A 15560-nucleotide genomic window follows, 5' to 3' on the forward strand; every position below is an offset into this window, starting at 1 on the left:
TATAATAAAAAGCCAGCATTTACTAAGCTCTCATGAAACTGTGGCCTGTTTTAAGTGTTTTCTATTATTTTAATATTTAATTCTTTTACCAACCCTATATAATGGTACTATTATTATTTCCATTCTAAAATTGGGAAAGCAGAACACTAAACATCTTTGAATAATACCCTAAACATATACCACAAGAGGAAATATGTAGCAAATGTTCTAGGTACGCCTGCTATATCTCTCTATGCTTTAGCCATGTGATATACACAGTCTTCACCTCCAACTGCCATGGCCTGTTGCAACCATCTTTGTGCTATGCAAGATTGCCTAGTGTTCAGGACTAGAGTCAAAACCCAACGCAGGAGCCCTCAACAAATAACAAGTAGGATCTGGTATAGCATTTCCTAATTCCCTTACCCATGGGTAAAATAGCTTTTAATTTTATATTCTATGCTGGCCACCAAGAGTTCTGGAGTAGAATTAAGCTTCAGCTACCCACATTATAAATTCACTGGAACTTCACAATTTATCCACTTTTTTCTATTCCCCCCCTTTAAAAAAATGTTTTTATCTATATTTTTTCTGTATGGATGTTTTTGCATATGTGCATATATGTGTACCATGAATATGAAGGCAGTGCCTATGGAGGCTAGGAGACGGCATCGAAGCCCTGGAATTGGAATGACAGATGGTTGTGAACTACCATGTGTGTTGTGGTCATTATTATTCTGAGGATTCGGTACACCCCCTTGTTGCCTTTATCTATCTATTCGGGGTTTCTACTCCATTGAGACCATATAATTCCTAAATAAATGGCACAAAAAACTTTAGATTTGTAATAAGATTTAAAGCACTAGAGCTGGACAGATATCAGTCCTCTATGCTATTTTGTCTTCTTCCCTGTGGTGATTCCTGAGACATAGATCACTTGCCATTTTCGGCCTGGGACACTCCAGCTCCATCAGGCCAGCCCTCATGGCCCATGTGTTCTATCCCATGGTGACCTCTTCCTTCTTTCTCTCTGCTCTTGATCTCAACTCCAGACCACAAGTTGGGAACCTTCATTCCACCCACTTCTCTTGTTCAGCCCAGGTTGTAGGCATCTTTATTTACCAATCAGGGATAACCTGGGGAGAAAGGTTTACATAGCATCATTTGGTGCACATGAGGATCTCCTTGTCAGGGCAACCAGCTCGTGGGGGCCTGTGTTTAGCATTTAAATGCACAACAGCACCAGATCAACCTTCTACACATGTGGGTGTTGGAACTGAACCCGGGTCCTCTGTAAAAGCGGTATATACTCTTAGCCATTGAGCCATCTTTCTGGATTCTATTCTTCTTACTTTCTCACTACATGACAGTGATTTCTAAGGTCACTTGTAGTCATGTTCTTGTCTTGGGGTCAATTTCTGGCAGGACAGTAAAAGATAGCCCTAGCCAGGATGAAACTTAAGACAGCCTAGCTGTGGGAGCTGTGCTATTTACCATTGTGATGTGTTATCTGTTATCCAGTGCATATTCTAGTGCATATGCTTCAAGAAGCCTCTCACGAAATGACAGGAAGAAGAATTATTGTATAACTTCTTGTCAAGAGCCAAGAAAAATCTGAACTTTGACTCCCTGTTGTTTGCATCAGTTCTTTTCGTCATGCTGTGACAAATGCCTGGCAAAGGTAACCTGAGGAAGGACGGATTGGTCCTAGCTACCACTTCAAACAGTCCATTGTCATGGGGAAGGTACAGGAGTAGGGGGGTTAATGAGGCTGGTCACATTGCATCTGCAGTCAGGAAGTAGAGAGCAATGAATTCTGCTCTCTCTCTCTCTCTCTCTCTCTCTCTCTCTCTCTCTCTCTCTCATTTCCATATTTTTTATTTTCTTATTTGTGTATCTGTGTTGTATAGTTTGCGTGTGGAGGGATCCACAGAGGCCAGAAGAGGCTGTCATGTTTCCTGGAGTGGAGATACAGGCAGTTATGAGCTACCCATCCCGAGCTTTGGATGTTCCTAGGAAGAACTCTCATTCTAAGGTTCTTAGCCTATGAACAATCTCTTCAGCACCATCTTTTTTTTCCTTAATCATTTATTTATTCGTGTGTGTGTGTGTGTGTGTGTGTGTGTGAGTGTGAGTGTGTGTGTCCCCACGTGCATATACATAAAGACATAAAGGCAGTGGGTGATTTGTAAGAGTTTATTCTCTTCCATCTGTGGGTCCCAAAGATCAAAATCATTTTGTTAAGTCTTGGGGGTAAGTGCCTTTACCCACTGATCTCTCTTGCCATGCCCCGGCCTTCCCTTTTTCTTCGTCCTGAAATCCCAGCCTATGCAACACAAATAAGAAAAGATAAATATAAATATAAAAGTGTGTGTATGTGTGTGTGTGTGTGTGTGAGAGAGAGAGAGAGAGAGAGAGAGAGAGAGAGAGAGAGAGAGAGAGAAGAGACCAGAATTCATTGCTCTCTATTTCCTGATTGCAGATGCAATGTGACCAGCCTCATTAACGCCCTACTCCTATGACTTCCCCATTGACCCACATTCAGTGAGAATATTCCCTTCTTAGTTAAACCTCACTGGATAGGGACTTATAATGCCCAGAGATTTGTTTCCCAAGTGAATCCACATCCAGTCGATTTGACTATGAATAGACACACTGGCTAATGAATTTGCATGGCACAATTAAATAAAGGCTGTTAGACAACATGAGGCTCCTGGATCAGGGACAGAGGGCTTTACTCTATTGGTAGCTTCTGCATTTGCATTGGCACCCAGCACCTATTTCCACCAGGGTAATGCAGATGAGTGAAGACACTCGAATAAGCAGTGTTGTATAATAGGTAAAAAACCCGAAGCTAAGGAAGCTAGCTCTTTAAGATAGTGTATTGGCAACTGTTCTATTACTGGGAAGAGACACCAGTGATCAAAGCAACTTATAAGAGAAAGCATTTCATTGGGACCTTGCTTACAGAGGATTAATACATGGTTATCATCACGAGGAGCATGGCAGCAGACAGGCAGACATGGTGCTGGAGAAGTAGCTGAGAGCTCATAATTGATCTGCAAGCAGCAGGCAGAGAGAGAGAGAAGGGGAGGGGAGAAGGAAAGAAACAGAAAGAGAGAGACAGAAAGAGACAGACACACACACACAGAGAGAGAGAGAGAGAGAGAGAGAGAGAGAGAGAGAGAGAGAGAGAGACAGAGACAGAGACAGAGACAGAGACAGACAGAGACAGACAGAGATTTGAAATCTCAAAACCCACTCCCAGTGACAACCTTCATCTAACAAGGCCATGACTCCTAATTCTTCCCCAATAGTTGCACTAACTAGGGACCAAATATTCAAACATTTATGCTTATGAGAGCCATTCTTATTCAATCCACCACATACAGACATGTCTGTATGTATGTCTGTTCTTTACGAGAGAGAGAGAGAGAGAGAGAGAGAGAGAGAGAGAGAGACAGAGAGAGACAGAGAGACAGAGAGAAAGACAGAGAGTTTTTTCAAAGCTGTTATTCAAAAATTCTTACAAAGCAACTTGAAAGCTGTGCAGGGGCTGGTAATGTAGCTCAGTTGGCTGAGTGCTGACTTAGCGCACACAACGCCCTAGGTTTGATCTCAAGCACCATATAAAACTGGGAGCGGTTATACACGATTGCCATCCCAGTGCTCAGGAGGGAAAAGGAGAAGGATTGGAAATTCAAAGTCGACTTTAGCAACACAAAAAATGTGAGGCAAGCCTGGGGTGGATGAGACACTGTCACAGAAAAAAAGAAAGAAAGAGGAAGAAAGGGAGGGAGGGAAGGAGGGAGGGAGGGAGGGAGGGAAGAAGGAAGGAGGAAGGCAGGAAAAAGGAAAAAGCACTGAAGAAGGGGATGGAAACAAAGAAAAGAATGAGGGAGGAAGGAAAGAGAAGGAAGGAGAGAGAGAGGGTAAGAAGACAGGAAGGAGTGCAGGGCAATATCCAGAGTCATGGAAAATCATGCTTCAACACTAAAATCAAGAAAAATACATTCAGGGTTTTATTAGGAAGTAAAGCCCCATACTGTGCATGACAGAAACGGCAAAACAAATTGTGAAATTCTAAGAATGTTTCTTGTTCTCAGGTTTTATAGTTTTAATTTTAAAACAAACCCTTTTTTTTTCTTTAATGCTTACAATAAACCTACTACTGACTGCGATAAAGGTTAGGCCTTTACAATTGAGGGGAATATCTTGGAAATACGCCATTCTTTTTTAATGTTCAATTTTCCCCCCTCCTGTCTTTTTAGGGTGGTTTATATGATGCAAACCAGCCACCATTGAAGCTAAAAAACAAAGGGAAGCTGTGAGCTTAGAATTTAGCTTCAAGAAAACCTCTGAGAATTACCAGAGCTACAGCATATTTGTTTCAGGATTTTGTTCATTTTCCAGTAGAGAAACATGCATAATTTGGGCACATTTCAAAGCTTGAGCTAATGTTCCACTTTCAGACACACTGTGCATAGCATCAGGGTGGCTTTGTTTATGACCTGGTTGATACCCGAGTAAGGGTATACATCAAGTTCTACCATATCAAATTATAGTGGAACTGCATTGTAAATTTGTTATGTTGAGAAATCCTAAAGCGAATTCATTTGGGGAGAAACAACAATAAAATGAATGCCCTGGTGAGTGGGTAAATTCTAAAGACTTTCTAGAAACTCTGGGATCCTAGTGATAATGGAGTGTATGTGTGTGCGTGTGCGTGTGTGTGTGTGTGTGTGTGTGTGTGTGAGAGAGAGAGAGAGAGAGAGAGAGAGAGAGAGAGAGAGAGAGAGAGATTTGGAATAAGGGGTGGAGAAACTGAACTAGAAAGTCTAAAGATCTCCCTTCAAATATCCCCCTTCTAGAACGCAGTGCCTAACAAAATTAGAAGGTAAGGATTTTTTTCTTTGCTTGTGTTTGTTAAAGATATTTTATAATTCATTTGTGGTCTTTTATTCTTCCTTCAAAGATAAATATAACTTGCAAAAATTATGTATTTATTTTTGTATTTTGGAGCTATTTAGTAATTCAAAAATATACTAGCTACATTTGTTAAAGTGACTTTAAAATACAGTGTTGGGCCAGGGAGATGGTTCAGTGGGTATCGTGCTTACCACACAAGCATGAGGACCTGAGTTCAGATCCCCGAAAGTCATGTAAAGCCAGTCAAGGTAGTATGTGTCTGTAACTCCAAGGATCCTACTGGAAGATAGGAGATGGAGACAGGGAACCCCAGAAGCCGGCAGACTATTAAGTCTGGTATATACAGTGGCCAAGAAGACCATGACTCACACAAGGTAAAAGATGAGGACTGAGAGCCAAGGCTGTACTCACACAGACATATGTGCACACATACATCTCTCTCTCTCTCTGTCTCTCTCTGTCTCTCTCTGTCTCTCTGTCTCTCTGTCTCTCTCTCTGTCTGTCTCTCTCTCTCTCTCTCTCTCTCTCTCTCTCTCTCTCTCTGTGTGTGTGTGTGTGTGTGTGTGTGTCAGAGAGAGGAAGGGAGACAGAAAGAGGCAGAGAGGGAGAGGGAAATGAAGAAATTAAAATTCTGATGTTGAAGGGCACTCTCACAGGCCAGCTGAACCACATCAAGATTCTCTTGTAATTTTCCCATCTGGCCACATGCAATTTGTCCAAAACCGTAAGATGTGCAGTCTTCAGTAAAAAGAAGAACCATTATAGTTAGTGGGGGGGAAAAAAACCCAACATCAGTTAAGTATATATAGCCTCCTCAGATATATCTACTTTTTCTGGCAAATAAATTCATTTTGCTCCAAAACTTGAAAACTTACTTTCTTTCTCTAATATGCTGAGAAGAATATACTCAACAAAACTACATCTTCTCAAATTAATTTATACTTTTTAGTATATGGACACTGTCGTCCTGAACAAAGATTCTAAGAATGGAAGTGGAAAGTCATGTCCTCTCACTAGGTTAACTGAGCTTGGTCCTGAGATTCGGATCATTTAAGACTTAGCTATATAGTGTATTAACGCTAACTTCAGTCTGGATCACAGATTATTTTTGCAGAGCACTGGGATGACCCATTAGAGAGCTCAAGAGCTTGATGAAGGCCTTGTACACTGCCCGCTGGGCTTCGCTGCGGTGGTATGAGCCTGGGCAAACTGCTTTACTTTTTTTGAGCTGTATCTACTGCTACATTCTGAACTCATCACTCAAAAGTACAACAGAGGACTCCATCAGTATCTTAGATATAGTAGCTGCTACAGCTGTTGTCTCTGCCCTGCTGCCTTTTCCTCTTTTTCCTCCTCCTAGTTCTCCTCCTCTTCCTTCACAGCAACATCTGTGGTGCGACTTGCAGGTACAAAATGTCTGAGATAAACCCTCAGTTTTTTGATCCCCAACTTTTATGCATTGCATCCCATCATCCTAGGCATTGGACCATAAGCCCAAAGAGATGACCTAATAAAAAAACAGAAAGCAAAAACAAAAAACCACCACCACCACAACAGAACAACAACAGAAAAAACATACAGACTCTGGAATTGAACATGCCTGAAATTAGTTTAAAAAAAAAAAAATTGAATCCTTCTGTCCCGACTTACTTGAACGGAGCCTTTAAGTCAGACACTTAACTTGTTAACTGCCCTCAGATAGGGTAAGTTATTGAGCCTGTCTGTGATGACTTTCTTACCTGTAAATTGAGGCTCACTATAGACCAGGAGACAGACTTGGCTAAGTGCTTATTATCTGCAGGGTACTGAATAAGAGCACATCACATTTCTTACACCAATTCCATAACTACTATGGTAAGTACTGCTCTTACCCTCCTCTATTCAGGAGTTCTCGGGGAGGGGGGACTCTCAACTAACTGAACCCTGCACTCTTTACTACCATAAGAATACTCAGCTACTGCAATGGTGAGGAAGAGGCAGGCAGAGCAGTCATGGAAGAGGCACGGAACACATGCTCAACCAATGACTCCCTTCCCTCATAAAGGCCTACTGAAATAAGAGTACCAGAAATTGTGTTGTTTTCCTTATAAGAAGTGGATTCATGTTCTCTTAAAAGAAGCAACAAGTTAAGATTAGAACTGACCTGGTATACTAACATATTTCCAAAGGATAGTTTTCTGATTATGGCCACCTCTTCAAATCTTTGGAAAACACGGCAACACGGTAGCCTCAAGAATTTGAGTGGTTTTGGAGTGACTGGCACACATGTATGAATCAGTCAAGTCTAAATATTTCAGAATAGCTATTACAACTGTAAACAAGGTCATTGAGATGTATAGACTTTGGCTCTGAGCTTGTCTGAGTGGCTTTATTAACCTGGCTGCAGGGCTGTTTGTTTGCTTGCTTGCTTTAGTTTACAAGTTGTTTAAAATAAATTGATTTTTAAAATGAAGAAGTAGTCGGCAAAGAGGCCTCCTTATCATCTAACAAATTACACTGTGGGGCAACCAGTGTGCTTCCATTTGGCTCTGGCTACCCTAGTCTATAGGCCACGAGACAAAGAGAACCAAATAAGATTTTGCTAAATGCCTTTGAAGAGAAGCCAAGAGTGGTGTTTTTACGGGGTGTCTGTAAAACCATGCACCTCTGTCATCTCCATGTGGTAGGTTTCACCTCTTTGTGAGTCTTTGGCTGTAATGTGTTTCTCTTCTCTTAGATTTGTGTATGAAAGATCTCCTTACAGTGTAGTTGGGCCTGAGATCATGGATTTTCATTATTTATCTACTTAATTTAATACACACACATACACACACATTCCCAGTAAGCCTTCAATGCATTGATTGCCATTTATAATCTCTTCAAAGGAGGTAAGTATAAATAAATGTGTGCTCTACTAACACTTGATAGTGGTCTACTTGTAGGGCCTATTCTTCCCCCATTGACTAGAATCAGGCATGTTTATTTCCCTTGCCATCTAGTGAAAGAGACTAGGCATGTAACCTAGTCTTGGCCAATGAGTCATGGCAGATTATCTCAAGATCTGCCCCTGGGAACCATTCTCTGCTCACAGCGCCTGTGAGAATAAGTCTCCCTCTGGCCCAGTAGTTCTCAACTTTCCCAGTGCTGAGACACTTTAATACAGTTCCTCGTGTTTTGGTGAACCATGACCATAAAATTATTTCATTGCTACTTCATAAATGTAATTTTGCTACTATTATGAATCATAATGTAAATATCTGATATGCAACCTCAGAGGGTCATGACCCACATATTGAGATTAATTGCTCTAGCTTCAAGTTAATGAGACAATGATACACGTTGTGAATATAGATGCCTTGTCACTAGGAGGAAGCTAGGGCTCCCAAAACTGTAACAAACTTTGGCTAGAACCTAAACGTATTGTATCTGGGTTGCAAGCTAACTCTGGGCTTCTTGTTATGTGAGACAATGATCTGATCGTTCTTCCACCAGAGTTGGGGTTTCTGTTTTGGTATGGAAAGCAGCTTAGCTGATTCAGATATACTCTAGCCTTCAGAGACAATATTAATAGTTAACAATCACCTCATTTGATGCATTTCCTCTGCTTACTCATCTACTCTATTGCTGTCAAATAATCATAATTGCTAATTTTCTCTGTATTCACAGAAACATCTGTTATTGATATATGAGAGTTTGCTGCTTGTTTACTTTCTGAACCTTCTCTATACTACCCACAGGGACGTCACATGAAGTGGAAGCTGTAGAAATACATCCAAAACAGTGTCGATACGATGCTCAAACAAAAAGAAGGAAGGAAGGAAGGGAAGAAGGGAGCAAAGAAAGAAGGAAAGAAGGGAGGGAGAAAGAGAGCAAAGAAGGAAGAAAGAAAGGAGGGAGGGAATAAAGAAGGAAGAGAGGAGGGGAGAAAAAGAGAGGGAGGGAGGGAGGAAGGAAAGAAGGAAGGAAGATAGGTTGGTTTGGGTGCAATTATAAGATGAGCTATCGTCTTCACACTAGAGATCAAAATTGCTTCAGGGTGCTGGAGAGAAGGCTCAGTGGGTAAGAGCACTTGCTGTACAATTATGAAAACCCAGAAGCTGAGGAGCAAGTGACAATGAGAGTCAGCCACCGTTATGCACAGCCTAGGTTACTTACTGCTTCTGTCCCTGAATGTTCTGCCACCTTGCTTCCTTCATTCATCCACTCAGGTTTTAGAATGGATCTCCTTACACTGAAGGATCAATCAAGCCACTTTGGCTAACATAGTTGAAAGTGACAACTGCTATCCACTAAGCCCACCTCTGGTCAGAAATTCCCCTAAAACAAAGGTTAGAAAGCTAATAAGAAGCATGCCTTCTCCCCAAGAACAAATACCATTGTCTTCACTGTCTTAAGTAATTTAGCCAGACGTGTAGCCACCTCAACAATTCAAGCATCTGAGGTAGTTGTTCTAAGAAACCTGAAGGGTCATGTAAGGTTAGGCACTTTTCCATGAGAATTTCAGCCACAGAGAAGTAGCACTAATATATAAACATATTGTTGGGAGTTTTTTGTTTGTTTTTTTAGCTCAGTTAAGTGTAAAGTTGTCAGATTCATTTTAACAAGATGTCCATGTTACCACCATCTCAAACTGCGCACTCGGTGGGTGGATCCTTTACTCAAAACCCAGCCACGAAAGAATGACAGGATCCAGAATGTGGTGGCATAGAGTCAACTTCTCTCCAGGAATTGCTTCATGATACCAACTAGGGGCCGGATGTGGCTCTGTTGGTTTTGTGGCTCTGTTGGCTCTGTTGGTCTTTTAGTCAGTCAGTGTTAATTCTTTTCTCCCACTGCTGCTTTAACTCACTTTCATGATGACTTCTACCAGCTCTAGAGAGAATTAAGCATACGGTTTCACTCTGAACAATGAAGTTTAAGAATAATGCTATTTTATTACCCTTGTTGGTGGCTAGTTTATACAATCACTAAATGTAGAATAAAATGTAGACTATTTGCTTTTATGGCTCTCTGGCACCATCCTATATCTCAACTACAAAATTACGTTACAAAGAATGAGCTGATGAGTTATAAATCTCAACATATACTTTAGCTGTCATGAATGCAAGCAGTGAACATTCATAATTGTCCCCTGGAGGCTTCTTGCCGTTTTACTGTTACAATGTTATCGGTAAGAGGAAATTATTTTCCTTCAAAATAAAATCACATTGAAGTTAGCATGATGGCCCAACTGGATGAAAGAGCACGTGCTACACAAGACTGTAATCAGAGTTTGAACACCCAGAATGAAGGTGAAGGAAAGAGCTGTGTCACCCAGTTCATACTCTGGTCTCCACACAGACTTTATGGCACTTGTGTGCCCGCCATACATACATGCTAATAAATAAGTTTTAAAAAAAAACAGGAGTACAATGCCAATAATTGAGAATTCATACTCTGCTAAGATAACATATACATATTTTTATTCATAAAAGATTCACTTAGTGGAATAAAGAGAACACTGTCTAAGTCAATGACAAAGTTTCTAGAATTGTCCACGAAATATTTAGCATGAAAGTGTGATGGAGAATAGGGATGTGTTTTTATGAAGTAATTAGGCATGTGGATTTTTCTTTAGTTCAAGGTGTGACTTTATTTTGTCTCCTTATAGATGCCATACACGTCTTGTCTCAGGATATAAGAAGAAAAGATACACCGTAAAGATGTATAGTTAAGTTTTAGTGGCTAGTATGGTACTGGCCAGTCCATTCTGATTTCCCTTTGATAACATGGCATCTTATAATCTGATGTAAAAATGCCATTACTGGGCATCTGAATGGCTCCACATCTATTGACCTGAAATAGTTATTAGGAGACAAAAAGAAAGAAGACCTAGCCCCTTCATCCAAGGAGTTGGGACTCTCTCTATATACCTGTCTTCTAATCTGAAAAGCACAGAATTTTCCTTCCCATGGTCTTGGTCTGTTCAAATCTATAAAATTCTAATTGAATTGGTAGGCTGTAAGCTGATTTAATAACCAATATCTTTACAATCAAACATGTGAGTCTGCAGCAGTGATTACAGTGGCTTGGTTTCCTGGATACCTAGAAACTCATGGCCAAGAAGAGGCTATTACTCCCTTTTATAGGCTCTTCATGCCTTATGGTGCTTTTTACACACTGGGACTTAAAGACGAGGGGCTGGCCCACCCAGCTGCCTGGCCTGACTTGCCTGACTGCACGTCCTCCTCTGGATAATGGAACTGGGGCCACCGTTTCCCTTTGTTAGGACACTGTCAGCAGGAGTAGGAATAATAACTGTCAGGCATGCAAGATCTAGTGTGTTTCTATTGCAGTGTGCTGGCTCTGCTGAGAAGGTGGCTGCTTGCACAAAAGATAATATCCTGAAAGGTCATTTTCTATTTGGAGGTCAGGGACCACCATGGGGCATAGAATAATAGTCTACTGATATAGAAGTTTTTTTCTATATATTTTTGAGGATGCTTTTTCCCTAGAAAGAAAGAAAAAAACCCTCTGATTTCTCGATTGAAGTTTACAGTAAGTTATTACTCAATTCAACTTGGATTTGTGGTTTCTAATTTCAAGATATAGAAAAGGACTTTTATGTTCTATGATGGTGGGTCTCAACTCATTCATTTACTCTAGTACTTTACATATGTAGTAGCAGTTTAGTAAACATTTGAATAAATGAATGAATGAACAAATAAATCAGCAAATTTCTCAATGAGATTTATTTTGAAGCATTTTTGTAGTTTTTCGGTGGTTAAAATCTAAGAAAGAGTTGATAGTGATTCTTTTAAACGCACCTAAATTTTGCTTACACAATACAAACATGAAAATCTGTGTTTGTAGAACAAATGAAAGTGGTTATATAGTTTTACAAGTGAATAGAGATAGGTCATAAGGTAGTTAATTCCTTTAGTCTGGCTTTGGGTGTTTCCCCAAGTTCATGGAAAAATGAGAAAGATTAGGGCGATGTACTGTTTTTCCTAAGGCTGTATCTCTCAATGTAGAATAGTTTTTGTTATTTTTTAAAAACTTGCAAATAAAAACATCACCTTCATAATACTCAATGACCTTCTACAGCTGGAATTTGGCATTCAGAAAGGAAGCTGTGGAGTTTCACATTAAAATTTTACACTTTTACTACTGAATATATTTCATGTACTTATTCACCACCAAAAAGAAAAAAAAATTCACGACAGAATTATAACTAAAAGTAAGATTTTTATGCCCCTTCATAACTTGTGTGCATTAACTGCATTCAGTTCTTCCTGATATTCTTATATCCAGTGTTGCTTCTTTCTCCATACCCACATGCATATTTGATTGCATATTACAAATAGTATTGGCTTTATACTCATGAGAACACTTTCTTTCAGGGAAAGTTATACAGTTGATAAAGTGGCTGAGCTTAGATTCAAGCCAATGGCTCCAGAATGTGTATTTTAATAATAGAGCCATTTGACAGGAGAGCCAATAGAAAAAGGTTTTATATTCTGATAATTGTGGAAATGGACACCAATTAGCATACTAGTTATAAACACCTATGCATCACTTACTATATTTGTCAGAGTCCTTTCTTGTTTTACTTTACCCATTCTTGATGCTTTATTTTTAGCTTAGTGTAAGCAACATTCTTAAGCTTCTGTGTTAATTAGTAAACGTTTTTGCTTTAAGTTTATTTTTCAAAGGGGGCATTTCAACTAACGAGACCCCGAATGCATAACTATGTATGTAGCCTTAGACATTACAAATAATTTAGGGCCAATTCAACCATAAATAAACGAGCTTTATCAAGTTTTCCATTTATTTTAATTTAGAGCTCAGTTTTCAAATGTAGATGCTAATTCCAACAACACTTCATTCAAAATGGGAAGATCAGAAACTTTGGGAGAATCTCGGATTTCCTAGCGGCGTTGAGCAAGTAGGTAAGTGAATCCAAACCTACAGCAAACTTAATTTCACAGTGATTTTGGTTTTAATGATTTATACTGCTCTTGGGAATGGTCATGTTTAACACAAATATTGTAGTGCATTAGACACTTGTTTTATTTCAACACAAACGAAAACCGGGTTTTAACATTAGTGGGCTCTGGATCTTTCAGAAGTATCAACTAATCAACAAACCCAGGAGCTGGAGCAGTGTAAGGAAGCCGGGTCGACTCAATTCTGAGGCGTTTCACACCACCCAGCTAAATACCGGACACTGGTTTCGTAGGGTGCAGGTAACTCAGGCACTAATACTGCTTTCAAGTTTCTGGCTGGGCTCAAGTTCCCACCCCTAGGCCACGTGCCCTAGAAAAACACAGGAACAGTTCTAGGACACAGAGCCTTCCTAGTCGCACCCCACGCCCTTTCCCAGGACTACCTGCAATCCTCACCGGCCAAGCTCAGCCCAACCAGCCCACTACAGAACACTCCACACTTCCCTTCCGGAACTTCCCCCGCCCACTGCCCACGTGACACATCGCCTTCGCGCTCCACCAATCAGAAGCCACCTCCGCCTACCGGGGTCTCAGACGCTCCTCTTTTGAAAACGCTGCCTAGGCCTCTGGTCCCAGGCCCCGCCCCCTTTCCCGCCCACAGGGCGCTGACCACGCCCATTCCTCACCTCCACCCACTTCTCTCGCCGCCCTCCCTTCCCGGGCTTCGCCCCGCCCCGCCCCCGGCCGCGCGGCCGCCCTGATCTCGCGAGATCTGACGTGCCCGCCGCGGCCTCCCGCCTCCCCTCCCGTCCTCCCGCCCCCTCCCCCATCTCTCCACTCTCCGCTCTCCTCCCTCCCTCCTCCCCCCTCCACCCTCTGGGCCGGATCTCGTCTCGCTGAGGCGGAGGAGGAGAAGGAGGAGGAGGAGGACGTTCGGCCTGCGCAGTGAGATGTTTGTCCGTCGCCGCCGCCGCCGCCATCGCGGAGGAGCGCGATAAAGGGAGCCGAGCCCGGCGCGAGGGGAAGCCCGTGGAGCCGCCGCGCCAGCGCAGCCCCCGGCCGAGCCCGAGCCGCCCGAGCCCGAGCCGCCGCCCCCGCCGCCGCGGCCGCCCAGGGGCCGGCCCGCCGCCCAGCCCAGCCCGGGGGCCGCGCCGCCGCCCCCCGCCGAGCCCCGCGGCCGCCCTCCCGCCTTCAATGTGACACCGGCGCCTCGGAGTGCGAGCCGCAGCCGCCGCCGCCGCCGCCGCCGCCGCCGCCGCCGCCGCCGCCGCCGGGGAGGGGCCGAGCACCATGTCGAATCTGAGCAAAGGCACGGGCAGCCGGAAGGACACCAAGATGCGGATCCGGGCCTTTCCGGTGAGTCGGTCCTCGGCGCCCGGGACCCGGAGCGGCGGCCGGGTGCCGCACGCGAGGCCGGGGCTGAACTCCGCCAACAGGCCGCAGCCGGCCTCCCCTCCCCCACGGCCGCCGCCGGTGGCGGGGCGCGAGCCTTCCCGGCAACGGGGCGGCGCGGGGCCCGCGCTGCCACCTCCCGGGCCGTTCCCCGCGCCCCGGCTGCCCCGGGGCCTTCTTCGCGCCGGCCTCGGTGTCGCGGCCCTGAGGGGATGCGCGCTGTCGCCGCCGCCGCCGCACCCCTCGCGTGGGGCTTGTGTGTAACTTTTAGCGTGCGGTTTCCAGAAGGACCCGGCTTAGCTTTTATGGTGGTGGGGAGGACTGTCCACCTCTGCCCGACTCCTGTAGTCAGGAGCGGGCTTGCCATCCGACTGCCCCACTCTCTGACAGAGATGCCACGAGATGCCCACTGGCAAAACTCTACTAGCAGCGAGCATAGTATTTATAGCATCTTTGATCCTGCAAGCCTCCTAAGCGCTTGACCCACTCACTCCGTTCAGAATCGTCCCTCCACTTCTTGGAGGGCCAGGCACACGGCGAGCTGGACTCTTGCTTTTCCACGGCTTAGCCCAGGAAATCCCCCAGAGTAGTTGCCCCTCAGAACTGTTTTACCTTGTACGTTTTTAGCGACAGGAAGCGTTTTTCTCTTCAGAAACTTTTCCTCTTGGCGTTACGTTGAGTCACAGGCTTGCGGTGTTTTAGTAGATGGAGTGAGTGTGTGTAACTTTGGATGTCATGCCTCGATCAGATAGCCAGTGGCAGGCAATTAAAATGTCCTGTTGTAACAAACTGGATGTACTTGCTCATGTCGCTACAGTAACAGGTAGAAGTCAAATAGACACACCAGCAGTGGAGCAGAATTTTTAAAAGTAAAGCCGGGGGAAGTTGTTTTTTCCCTTGTAAGGCTCACAAGCATTCTGTCGTGTGGGAGGGAAAGGGGGCCTTTGTCATCACTTTTTGAACAGGCTTTTCCTGAAGTACCCTTTGCTGTGAGGAAAGGAAGGACCACGATAGTATTGTCCGAGTTAAGTAACTTTGCCCTGGAGAACCTGAGGGCCTCTGAATTTCTCGTACCGAAGAAGTGTACAAGTGATGCAGAATTGTGACTTTGCAAGGGACATATTGTCCGCGTGTAGAAACTTGCACCTTTATGTAAATAAATGGGCTCTATGTAAACATGTAGGGCATAATCAGGAGAATGAGGTATTTTGATATTAATTGCTTTATGAATGATTTGTCTAAGTAAATAAGAGATTGCATCGGAAAGTGAGAAATGCTGGAAAAACAGAGCTAATAAAGGTAACTATTATGTTTTCCTTTGTAATTGGGCAGTGAGGCAGGTTTCTGAGCTTG

At 43.4% G+C, this 15560-nt stretch overlaps 1 protein-coding gene across 2 annotated transcripts in view; it reads left to right on the forward strand.

Moving 5' to 3' along the window:
- Positions 1-13981: 13981 nt before the first annotated feature.
- The window catches only part of Cul3 (cullin 3), a 77713-nt gene continuing 76134 nt past the window's right edge, over positions 13982-15560 (forward strand). Inside the window, exon 1 of one of the 2 annotated variants that reach the window (XM_034521266.2) lies at positions 13982-14171. In XM_034521266.2, coding sequence (XP_034377157.1) covers positions 14106-14171 — 66 coding nt within the window. In that variant the 5' untranslated portion in view covers positions 13982-14105. The remainder of the gene's footprint in view (positions 14172-15560) is intronic. The other variant, XM_034521268.3, reaches the window with a different exon arrangement.

Source organism: Arvicanthis niloticus, chromosome 17 (assembly GCF_011762505.2).
Source record: "Arvicanthis niloticus isolate mArvNil1 chromosome 17, mArvNil1.pat.X, whole genome shotgun sequence".
In the NCBI taxonomy this organism is placed as follows: domain Eukaryota; kingdom Metazoa; phylum Chordata; class Mammalia; order Rodentia; family Muridae; genus Arvicanthis; species Arvicanthis niloticus.